Below are 12,960 nucleotides of genomic sequence, written 5' to 3' on the forward strand. Positions count from 1 at the left end.
CTCTGTGTCATCATAATAACAAGACTAAAATATGTTTTACTTTGAAGGTTTTATCACTTCCATATTAATCAAATTTAAATGACTAAGGAGTATAGGAAAATAACCAAATTAAGAAAAGTATGATAGGTGAGGTGTATGGCAAACTAAACCTGACTTGCTCCTTCCTGAAATAGCAGACATGAGCTGCAGCTCTCAGTCTGAGATTGAGATAGAGAAAGGTAAGGCAACCTTCCTCAGGCACCGGCTAGGAAGAATTTAGGCTTTGGTTCAGGCCACAAGGCTCTGGACTATAACCCATGATCAAGCACTCTGAAATTTAGGACAACTTCACACCCAGGCTCCTTCTGCTACAGAGAGTGGTTGTGGTACTTGTGATCTACAGAACTCCTAATAACTCACATTCAATTAAGAGGTGGTTCTCAAAGTTTAATATGTATCCTATCACCTAGAGGCCTTAGAATACAGATTGCTTGGCTTCATCCTTCAGTTTCAGATTCAAAAGGTCAGGGGCTTAAGCATTTGCATAGCTAATACATTTCCAGGTGCTACTTATGCTTCCAATCTGGGAAGCACCTTTGAGAACTGCTTCTCTAATATCGAGAGGGTTTCCAAAGTGAAGCTATGATGAAGGCAACTCCCTAGCTCTTCATTCGGCACAGGCTTGATTTAGAATATAGTTTCCCATGGAGTCATGTATACATTTTCAAAGAGAATGGAGTAAAATAAATAATGTTTTTTATCAATTTAGTCCACATCAGCCACACAAACATGATTGTAAGTCAGTGTATGATTTTCCCATTACTTCCCTTGACTGTTTTAATGGGATTTGCTAAATCTAATTAATATACTATACTCCTGGAAAGCTGCTTTTCCTTGAAAGAAGTGGCCCTTTGGCTTTAAAAGAAACAATATCTTACCTCATTAGATGAAATGTTAGAAGATTCCCTAAGATAATAATAACAAAGTAAAAAATAGTAACACAAACTTGGTGACCAGAAAAAAACTGTATCCTTGGCGTTATTCCTTGAATAGCAGAAATAGGTCTCATGTTAATTACATATTTTAAACATTAATATAAAACATCAAAAAGTGGATTGACATGAGAGCATTAAAATCAGCTTTCTTAGATATTCATTGTCTATCATCTTTGGAAAGCCAGCAGGAGGAACTAAGTATTACCTGATATTTAAATGGAAATATCTCAACTACAAGAATAAAGGCAAATGTAGTGGCTAAAATTAATGTAGGCAGGGTAAAATAATCCTTCTTAAAAAATACAAAAATTGTTTCTTGGTTTATTTAAAGAGGAATTTTCCAGAGTTTCCACGTATTACTATTAATATTTAATATTACATATAAATCATATCAATCAAATATTGTTCAAATGAATAAAAATGTCTAACCATTTCATCTATCTTCTTTGTGGTTTCCTAATTAAAAGAAGAATTACACCTATTATCCCTACAGCATTGTTTAAGATATTTTCTACTGAATATAAAGAGAAAACCCATCTTCCATAAAGAGAAGCATAAGAATGAATTCATTTTCATTGTGTGAGTTTTGAATGAATTATATCAAAATTTTTCAATTGGTAACAAACATGCCAATAGTGGTAACTTGGAATGTGAGCATTATGAAGGAAAAGATTCTGCCTGCTGAATACACTGTTGGATCCCCAGAGCCTACCATGTTTTATGACAGTTCTTGCTGAAAAAATGGTTGTTAAATGAATGGATAAATACACAAGCTTAATTTAAATAGTACATGATACTTTCTTAAATTTTAATAAATATGCATTTTATTTAATGTATATTAAAAATTATATAAGTGGGCATTCAAACTTGTGACTTGGGTAATTAATATATGAAGTTTATATTAAAAGCAAAATTTTTAATTTAGGAGAGTCATTTTGAGAAAAAATAAATGTTAGTCTAAGTCATTAATATTACACAAAAACTAGGTCTCTGTTTTTCATGGGAACTATAGAATTGTTTAGTGGATAGGTTGATTCACACAGAAATAATCCCTCAACTGAATTATTCTTCAAATTAGGACAAGTTCAAATTAGGACAAATTAGGACAAGTGTAACATGAATACATATTGGTTTTCAAACTTACTTGATAATGAATATGCTTTCTGTTTGTTAACTTCAACTTTACACAAAGCAATACAGTATTTATCCAACAGATTTGAAATCAAGATATGGTAGCTCTTGGAGTTTGGTCTAAAAATCCTTTTGAAAACATAAAATCACTGATGATTTAAGTACTGATTCAAGAGAGAGTATCATTTACTGTAATTTCAGTGTAGAATTTTTTTAATATAAAGTGGCAACAAAAAATATAAAATGGTGGCCTCAAATGTCTAGAATTGGAGAGGAGAAGGAAATGTGATAGATCATAAAGATGTTCTCCTTTCAGATAGATGCCATTTAGCAAAGTAGATCACAAATGGCTACAGATGTGTTTCTTGGGGATCCTTTTCACATAATTTCATAGCAGTTGAGGCAATGAAAATATCACCTATTTCACAAGCAGAGATGAAAAATAACATATCATGGACATTTGGGAAAATGTCCATAGTAGACTAATAAAAAATACACCTCATCAATCAAATAAAATATATTAATAAATGAATTTTACCTGGCTGACACAGAAAACTGTGTACTGTTTATGTTGCTGCAAAATAAATATTCATTTTATAACCATATTAAAATAATAAATTATTTTAAAATATATTTAATGCAGGAAGTTATGACTTACTTCCTGTGAGATGCTGGCAGATTCCTTAGAAAAATAAATTGATAATATATTTTTATTATTTATTCACATAAATTTTTATTCATACCATCCAAGAAACTATGAATCCACATTCATTATCCAGTGATTCAAGATGAAATATTTGCCTGAATTAGAGAGTTAACTTGACCCCAAATTTTACTCTCCCTAGATAAACTCATTATATACTAGTTAGCCACCTTATTGCGCACTGTTATTTTATACATGGGGTAACACAATTACAACCTTTTTACAAATGCCAAGAGTAAAGAGGGAAAGAGCAATTTTATTTTTCCTTTGCACAGTTCTCTCTCTCTCTCTCCCCCTCCCCCCTGTTGCTCTTGCTCACTCATTCAATATAAATGAAACACATAACAGGAGACTAGAACAATTCTTTGGGTGATCTTTTTTTTTTTTTTTTTTTTTTTTTTTTTAGGTTTATTTTTTTTTTTTTTATTTTAATTTTTTTTTTAATTTTTTTATTTTTTATTGACTTTGTAATAATATTACATTAAAAATATATATGTGAGGTCCCATTCAACCCCACCCCCCCACCCCCCCTCTCCCCCCCCCCCCCCCAACAACACTCGTTCCCATCATCATGACACATCCATTGGATTTGGTAAGTACATCTTTGGGCACCTCTGCACCTCATATACATTGGTTCACATCATGGCCCATACTCTCCTCTATTCCATCATGTAGGCCCTGTGAGGATTTACAATGTCCGGTGATTACCTCTGAAGCACCATCCAGGGCAGCTCCATGTCCCGAAGACGCCTCCACCTCTCATCTCTTCCTGCCTTTCCCCATACCCTTTGTCCATTATGTCCACTTTTCCCAATCCAATGCCACCTCTTCTATGTGGACACTGGATTGGTTGTGTCCATTGCACCTTTATGTCAAGAGGAGGCTCAGATTCCACCTGGATGCTGGATGCAATCCTCCCATTTTCAGTTGTAATCACTCTAGGCTCCATGGTGTGGTGGTTGTCCTTCACCTCCATCTTAGCTGAGTGTGGTAAGTCCAATAAATCAGATTGTAGGTGCTGTCTTTGGGTGATCTTGAAGGTGTTTTGGGCATCTGTTCTTTACCCATGGGCAAGAAGACATTTTGAAATAAGCAGTTTATAAATACAGAGGCTAATATGCATGAATCCTTACTCCAGAAGTGGATATAATGAATTTCTCTCACTTCACTCACAAGATATTGGATGCTCACCATAAATTCTGTACTAAAATCTCAGTTGTTGATGACCACTGAAGAAGCAAGTGGAAAAGTGCACATATGTAATCCTGGCACATTTGGATACTCAGTTTTTGCTTTACAAGTTTTTAGCCATATTAGCACTTCACAATTTCATTATTCCTAAGTTTCCAGAAAACCTCGATACAAGCAGTTTTTAATATGTTGATCTACCACTTGATGGTGATGCCTTGTCATTTTAGCATGGAAACTTGTCTGTTAAAAGGAACGGTTAACAGAATTCAGGAGACCTGAATCTGTGGACTGTCCATGTGACAGCCAGGCCCTGAGCCTCAGCAGACTTGCAACTCCTACCCTCTGGTTTATTGGATTTAACCTGGTCAGCTAACAGGGAGGTGAAGAAGGTCAACCACCATACCAGGGAGCCAAGACTGCTTATAACTCCAAGCAGGAGAATTGCATCCATCATCCATGTGGAATCTAAGCCCCCTCCACAGCATGGGGGAATAGAATATGGATTAGGGTGGACTTACTGATATTCTACTATGGAACTATTACGATTAGTAATGGAAGAAATCATAGCATTGATGTGGAGAAAGTGGCCAGGGTAGCTGCTGAGGATAGGGAGAGGGAAGAAGGGATATGATATGGAGGCATTTTCAGGACTTGGAGTTGTACTGGGTGGTATGACAGGGACAGATGCTGGACATTGTATGTCCTCCCATGGCCCACTGGGTGGACTGGGGTAGAGTGTAAATTACAATGTAAACCACTATCCATGTGGTGCAACAGTGCTCCAAAATGTATTCACCAAATGCAATGAATGTGCCACAATACGAAAGGGGTTGTTGATGTGGGAGGAGTGGGGTGAGGGGGGTGGGGGGTATATGGGGACCTCATATTTTTTTAATGTAACTTTTAAAAAAATTAAAGAGGGGAAAAAAATGAAAGAAATGGTTGACTCCGGGGACAGCCCTTCTCACTCAGATCAAAAGTCCAAGTCCTTACAGTGGCCTACGAGGCCTGCTAAGATTTGTCCCATTCCCTTCTACTCATTACTCACCCCAGCCTCGTTGGCCTGGTTTCTGTTGCTTGGACATACCCAGCACACTCCCTCATCACGGCTTCTACAATCGCACTTCCCTCTGTCTGGAATGCTCTTCTTCCAGATATTTGCAAGGCTCACATCTTCACTAGCAAATGTCACCTTCTCATAAAGCCTCCCCTGACCATGCAATTTAAAATTCATATCTCCCTACACCCAGCATTTCCTAGCTCTCTTTTTGCTTTGTTTTTCTCTATGGCATTTATCATGTTCTAATATACTATATAAATTACTCCTTTATTTTGTTTACTATCACTCTCTATTTAGAAATTAAACTCCCTGAGGTCTGGAATTTTTGTCTATTTGTTCATGGCAGTAGTATCTCTAACATCTGGAACACAGTAAACAATATACATTGAATGAAAAACAGGGAATGGTTGAAGTCAACTACTGAATAGAAAGGGAAGAGAGTGGTTATGTCTAGAAGCATGTAAGAGAAAAGAAGCAATTGTTCCTGTGTAATAATAATCTCTAATCCTTTTAATGAATGTGTTCATGTAAGAAATAGAATTCTCACTTTGTACTTACTCTTTTTTTAAAATTTTTTATTTTTTGTAAAAGATACTTAGATTACATAAATGATACATAAAAAATATAGGGGATACTCATATGCCCTGGTCTCTACACCATCTACAGTTCCCCATTTTAACAACACATTCCTTAATGTGGTACATTCATTACAATTGATGAACACATTTTGGAGCATTGCCACTAAGCATGAAATACAGTTTACATTGCAGTTTACACTCTCTCCTACACAATTCTGTAGGTTATGGCAACATATTTAATGGCTTGTATCTATCATTGCAATGCCATTCAGGGTGATTCCCAGGTCCTGAAAATGTCCCCATATTACAACTCTTTTTCCCTCTCCCTGCCCTCAGAACCTCCAATGGCCACAGCCTCTGCATCAATGATATAATTTCTTCCATTGGTAGAATCACAATAAGTCTATACTAGAATATCAGTCTAAGTCTAATTTAGTCCATAGTTATTTCTCAATCCTGAGGATTCTGGGATGGTGATGCCCACTCCACCCCTAATTGAGAGGGGATTTCAATCCCATATGGTTGATGGTTGGGACTCTCTTGCTTGAAGTTGTAGACTTTCTCAGTTCCTTGGTATGGTGTTTGTCCATCATCATATCCTTTTTAATTGTCCTGGGTGAGTCCAATGACTGGAGAGTAGGTATTGTAACTCAGTTGAGATTCAGAGCCCAGCTGGCAAATGGGACAGTCCAAAGATTTAAGTCTCTTAGATGTACCCTTACCAACTCTAGTACTAATTGTTGGTTCAAATGGAAGGACAGTAGAGATATGTATAGGAAAATCACAACTGAGTCCTGCTCTGTCACACTGGGACATATATATACTCCTAAATTGGCTACATATTTAAGAAGGTACAAATGCATGTCTCTATGTCTTTTTCAGGTATGAGAATGTGTGATGTAGCAAAGGACTCTGAGAACCATAACTAAAAGATGACCTAAAGAAAAGATTAAAATGTTGCAGTTTTTGGGAGGTGTTTGTGTGAGTACATTCTGAGAATGATGTTAGTAATAATTTTGATATATATACTATAATATGCATATAAGTAAATACATATATTTACAAAGAACTTTTGCATGTATTATCTAGCTACACACTAAATATTTTGTGGCATGAATATAATTTTTGTATATTCACTAGGTTATTTGGTGAATAATTTTCAAAGTTACCACTCAAATAAAGACCCACTAATTCCATCTTCTATAATATGTCCTAGTTTTGCATTTTATCATCATGGTTCTGAACTACTTTTATCAAGAATGGTAAAACTCTGTCACTTTATTAATGACTGACTTTGGAATTCCAAATTGTAGTGGTGGGACTTAAACTTTTACAGATGTGCTAGAGGGAATAGTTCCTCCAGAAAATTCCAATATGTATATACCCTGTCTTTGTTTGTCACAGGGCTGTCAAAGCAAAGTACAAGAAGTGGATTGGCTTTTATAATGAGAATTTTATTTAGGGTAAAAACTTACAGTTCTGAGGCCCTGAAATGTCTCCTTCTGGTCCTTCTCCCTAGTCTTCGGTTGCTCCATTTTCTCCCTGATCCCATCTGTGGGTAATCAGGCATATGGCTCATCTCTTCAGCCTTGAGCTGCTCCATGGGCCAACCTCTTGGGGGTGTTGGGATCCAGCTTTGGCTGCTAGTGATCCTTGAGTCCTCTCCCTCACATAGCCAGGTCAAAATGGCAGAGCTCTCTTTCTTGTGTCTCTTCTTTCTCAATGTGTCTCCATTTATATAAACCTGCAATAAGATGGCAGCAAACCAACCTCAATCCTGCCTCACTGATGTAGTCTAATCAAAAGTGATCTAATCAAACAGTCCAATCAAAGTCCCTTAACTAAATTCAAAGCTATTAAAGGGTCTCATACCCACAGGAATGGATTAGTTCAAAAATATAATATTTTTTTTGGGGTTTACCAAATTCAAACTGCCACATACCCCAACATATTTTGGAGGGAAATTTAGGCCCTTTCTACTATAACTATAGCCTCTCCAACACTATAGTAAAGATAAGTTATATAAAATTTGATCAACTTCACATTCTGTGTAAGGCAGGGTTAATAGTGTCTTTGATCATAGGCTAAAAGATCACACATCTATTTATTGTCCACTCCTGCCATCTTCTTCATATAATAAAATGTTCCCTCCTTATATATTTATATAAGAATAGATAGTCTTATGTGTTCTATTATGCATGCATGCTTTGCCAGAGCAACAGCCAAAAAGCAGGTAATCATGAAGTCAAGGGGACTTAGTGCTTCTTTTTTTAATATGCATTAAAAGTCAACAATAATTTTTTTCTTTTTAAAGTTACACATTCTTCCAAGTACTTATTCATTATTTATCTTTATATCAGAAAAAGGGGAAAGGACAATTAAAAGAAATAAAACGAGATGCTTTTGAGAAGTTCCTGAATATGAATATAATTATTTTTGAAAGAGTCATATTTTCCCCAACAGAATGTAATGCAAAGCCATGGTTATTAAAATGTAGGAGGTTTTATTCTAGGTATAGTTAGTTCACAGGATTATTGATCCAAAATATAATTGGATATTTATTTATTTATGCATTCATCTGGGAACATTTCCTGCCACATGCAGGCATTATTGTAGTTATGAAAATACAGTGGTGAAGCAATAATTATATCTTGCCAGGGCATGCTATTTTACAACTTATCTTTAATCTCCATTGGTGGGCATTTATGATTGTCAGAAATTCAAAATACCAGAACTTGTTAAATCAGAATTCAGAGCCAAAACAGGCAATCTGGCTCTACCACAAAGAGAAGAGGTGACTGGTGAAAATAACAACAGGTTGGGTGTGAAGAGTTTGCCTAGTCCTAGCTTGACATGGGACTGCCTGCTGAAGCTTGAACAAGTCACTGGATTTTGCTGTGCTTCATTGTATACATTTATAAAATAAGAGATTTGATCACAAGATGTCTAAAATCCCGTCCAGCTCAATCAAACTATACCTACAAATCAACCCACAAAGTTTTGTTACTACCTAGTAATTCAACTTCTTTCCCCCATGGTTCAATGAATAAGTAAAAATTGAAATCATCCTATTCTAATTTATTTCTTATATATTTTGCTCCTTATAGTCTGTCCTCATAATTAAAATCCATTAACTATTTATAAAAGGTAATTTTCACTTTTACCCAAACAATACTAAAAGGTGTCCGTAATCCATACCTATGAGAATATAAAGGATATGCATGTATAGGCATTAAATTAACTATATTGAGATTTGCAATTGTATAGTTTTAAAAATTAATTTCTCAGTCTTATAGTATAAAATATATCAGCCTTACACTGCGTTGTAGTTGCATGTAGTTGATAATATATCCATTTACTTTTATGAAATGAAAATAATAATTTCATGCACACAATATACATGACACATTTCACTTTGTCAAAGTTTTGTTTAAAATTATAAGATATATTTTATTACATTTTATTAAATATCTATAATAAATATATTAGACATAGCTGTTTTCCAATCAATTTGACTTAGAGATAGTATTTTATATAGGTGAAAGTAATTATAATATGGAAAAATTTTAGTTCATAATTAAAGACATATTCCTATCATGTTAAGAAATAATTGAAAATAACTGCAGTTACTAAGCAACTGTTAAATGGCAAATGCTGTGTTAGGCATCTTTCTTAGTTTGCCACAAGGCTACCAAAGCAAAGTGCCAGAAATGGTTGGCTTTTTTAATGGGAATTGTAAGGGTAAAAACTTATGGTTCTAAGGCCATGAAATGTCCAAATCAAGGGGATTTCACGCTTAAGATTTAGCTGATATGGATCCTCAAGTCCTCTCTCACATGCAGGATGAAAAATGGTGACTTTCTTTCTCTGTGTATCTCTCTCTGTATTTCCATTTATATGTGACCCAGCAAGAGGGTGGAGACTCAACCTGAGTCATGCCTCACTGATGTAGTCTAATCAAAAGGGTCTCATACCCATAGGGATGGATTAGTTAAAAAATATAATCTTTTGCTTTTTGAGATTCATAAAAGAACTTCAAACTGTCACAGCATCTTATAAAAATTATCTATATTCTTCAGAAAAACTATGTAATGCAGGTATTTGTGTCTCCCATTTTGAGTGAAGAAACTGCCCAGATGCCATTCACAGAGTAAGCAGATGTTAGATTTCTAGAAGCTTGATTACCTTGGCCTGCCCTCAGAATAAATCTTAGCACTTCATAAAAGTGTGTGTCTTAATAAACAGTTTGCTGTGTCTCCCTATCAATTATATTTGTTTTAAACTAAAAAGAAGAAAAATCAGAAACTTTTATTAATTAAGATATACAATATACATGTGCAGGATATGAAACCATTACCTTATTTCTAAAAAGAGGACCAGAGAACTAGGCAACAGGTGATAAAGGTGGTTTTTTTCAATGTTATTTATTCCTTGCTCCTCTGTGATATGGTAGTTTTGTGGTTTGAAATACTTAAACATGTGAATTCTAAGAAATCACTATGTTTAGAAATCATTTTTCTTCCCGATTTTTGTCCCCCTTATTCCAAGGAGTATCTTAACACAGTTTGACTTAGAACATCATAACCACAAATGAGGATGTTATAATGTATAATAATTATCTGTATTATGGGTGTAGGCTCATTTGCCCTGAACAAGTGTGTTGACTCAAGGTAAGGTTTTGTTCTGTTTTCTCTTTTCTACCGGTATCTCTTTTTCCTATGTAAAGTTAAGTATTGTGGGGGGAAATAGAGGTTCTCCAATGCGTCACCAGCTCTAAAATCCTTACAATAAATATTTTAAATGACATTTAATTTTCTCCCCTCTCTGTTTTTTGCCTCTGTAAAATGGATATAATAATAATAATATCTAATCTGCTTTATAAATCATTGCAAAGCTTAGCAGTAATGTCTAGAAAGTGGATCATTATTTCTATGGAAACAACTATAGCAGAAATTACATATTCAGAAATCTGTATTCACCTTGCAGGTGTCATAAAGATATAAATTAGGACCAGATATAAGAAAATTTAAGGTATGGTGGAAATTATATTCTCCCTGAGAGTGGGAAACTCTTCTAAAGAGAAAACTAATACTCAGCTCTAGACAATTTTTTTCTTTTAGCTCTAGTCAATTTTGACAAGTAAAATTTATTTTCCAATGTTGCCACATCTAATATTAGGTGTAAGTCAGGAGTTGGAATTTTTATGTGAGGTCTCCTTTTTATATGCTGTCAACTCATTCAAAATGTTTTAAAATATGGTATGGGCCAAGTGTATTTTGCCCAAGTGACCATAGTTTGAGACCTTTGTAGAAAATGGTAAAACAAGTGGAGGATAAGTCATTTTAGAAAGTCAGATTTGCTGGCTAGCTGAAGATTTAAGGTTTAAGCTTCAATATGTTAAAAAGTCTTATAATTTTGTGTTGAAGCCTTCATAAAATTCATTGCACATATTATTATGTTTTAAAACAATAAAGAACAATTGTTGCAAATGGAATTTAGCAGCCATTAACTGATATAAAGTGGTGTCTCCTAAACATCGTATTTTTGAGACTTTTTTAAAAAAAATTGTGTCTGATACAACTACTTGATTATAATATAGCTTTGACTTCTGGAGGGGAGAAAACCTGCCTTAACAATCATATTTCCAACAACTATCTCAGCATCTGGTACATTACTGGTTTTCACTAATTAAAAAAAAATTAATTTGTCAGCATTATTTGCCACTAACAACCATCCTTTTGGCTCTTATTTACTGAAAACTGGAAATCATAAAAGTGAAAGCTTTCATTTCTCTATCACTCTTAGAAACTTCTCTATGAGTTCCTGTAAGTATCTATCTTCTTTTTCCTACTAAGACACTAACGAAGTGATTATCACCTTTCTCTTTTTTATCTTTTCTTGCACTTGTTCTTTCCCCCAGTCTATAATGATCTTCAAATGACTTATTTTAAAGAAAATATCCCTTTGTTCTGTGTCATTTATACCAATTTTCTCTTTATATGTATCACCAAACTTCCTGAAAGACTTCATACCTGTGGCTTTTTCTCACCCATCTCTTAAAACCACTGCTTTTGTGCTATTCACTCCCATCATCTCTTATTTGGATAATTATATCTAGTTTCCTAATTGGTCTTCCAACCTCTGATTTGTAAACTATGAAATGTATTTTTTATAAAATCCTTACTTTAAAAATAATAGATACAGATGATTGTGGGAAGATGGTGAAGGACTAACAGACAAAGCTGAATGTTCTCACAAAAACAACAGAGAAGGACCCAAAAACTGTCAGAAGAACCTGCTTTGGGGGTCAGTGGACCAGGCAAGGCAATGAAACTCCCAGGAGAGTGAGGGACAGAGAGACAAAGAAGCCAAAATGACAAACGTGAGTTACCAAGCCCCATGTGGTGGTCAGGAAGGATCCCCTCCTCCACCCGCAAGACAGTAAGCTGGGGTAAAACACATGGCTCACTGTAACTGACTGAGAGGAGAACAGACATCTTCCTCCCTGACAGCTGTGTTAAGGTAAAAGGAAGGAGGAATTGGGGGCTTTTCTTCAGTAAATTCAGCCAGCAGATCCTGCTTTGAATTTCCAGTCTCGAGTTTAAACACAGGAACCCTGGAAGGATGAGACCCAAACACCTCCATGGAAGAATGCACTGGATAGTGCCATCTGCTGGCCAGTCTGGAAATTGCAAGGACAAAAACTGTTCATGCTCTCTGTATCCAATCACTGGGAGAAAATCTGTGTTCCACTAGTGAGTCCCTGGCCTGATTTTGAAAACTTAAGATGGGCAATTTTAAAGACTGAGAATCAGTTGAGTGAAATAGGCAAGAGAGAGAAATTAGCCATCAGAATAAATTCACCAACATATTCAGATGCCCAGACATCAGCCAAAAATTACAAGCCATACTAGGAAACAGGAAGAAATGGCCCAGCTGAAAGAATAAACCAAATATCCTAAAGTAATACAGGATTTAAGACAATCAGTGATAATCACACAATCTCCTAAATCGCCTCAAAGAATTTAAAGAAAATATGACTAAAGAAATAAAGGATATTAAGAAGACACTGGGAGAGCATAAAGAACAATTTGAAAGTCTTCAAAGAAAAGTAACAGATCTTATGGGAATGAAAGACATGATGGATGAGATTAAAAATACATTAGAGGCACAGAAGAGCAAATTTGAATTGCTTAAAGAGAGTTTTACCAATTTTTAGACAGAGCATCTGAATTGGAAAAGACAGGAGAACGGAAAAAAGAGAATTGAAACAATGGAACAGAGTCTCAGGGAATTGAATGACAATGCAAAACACACTAACAT

At 35.2% G+C, this 12,960-nt stretch overlaps 1 protein-coding gene across 3 annotated transcripts in view; it reads left to right on the plus strand.

Annotated features, from left to right (window-relative positions):
- CSN2 (casein beta) overlaps nucleotides 1-12,960 on the plus strand; it is a 202,927-nt gene that overhangs the window by 155,195 nt on the left and 34,772 nt on the right. For all 3 annotated transcript variants that reach the window (XM_071218527.1, XM_023584405.3, XM_004477579.5), the window contains exon 2: nucleotides 6,520-6,618. In XM_071218527.1, coding sequence (XP_071074628.1) covers nucleotides 6,592-6,618 — 27 coding nt within the window. In that variant the 5' untranslated portion in view covers nucleotides 6,520-6,591. The remainder of the gene's footprint in view (nucleotides 1-6,519; nucleotides 6,619-12,960) is intronic.

This window comes from Dasypus novemcinctus, chromosome 1, assembly GCF_030445035.2.
Source record: "Dasypus novemcinctus isolate mDasNov1 chromosome 1, mDasNov1.1.hap2, whole genome shotgun sequence".
NCBI classification, from domain to species: Eukaryota; Metazoa; Chordata; class Mammalia; order Cingulata; family Dasypodidae; genus Dasypus; species Dasypus novemcinctus.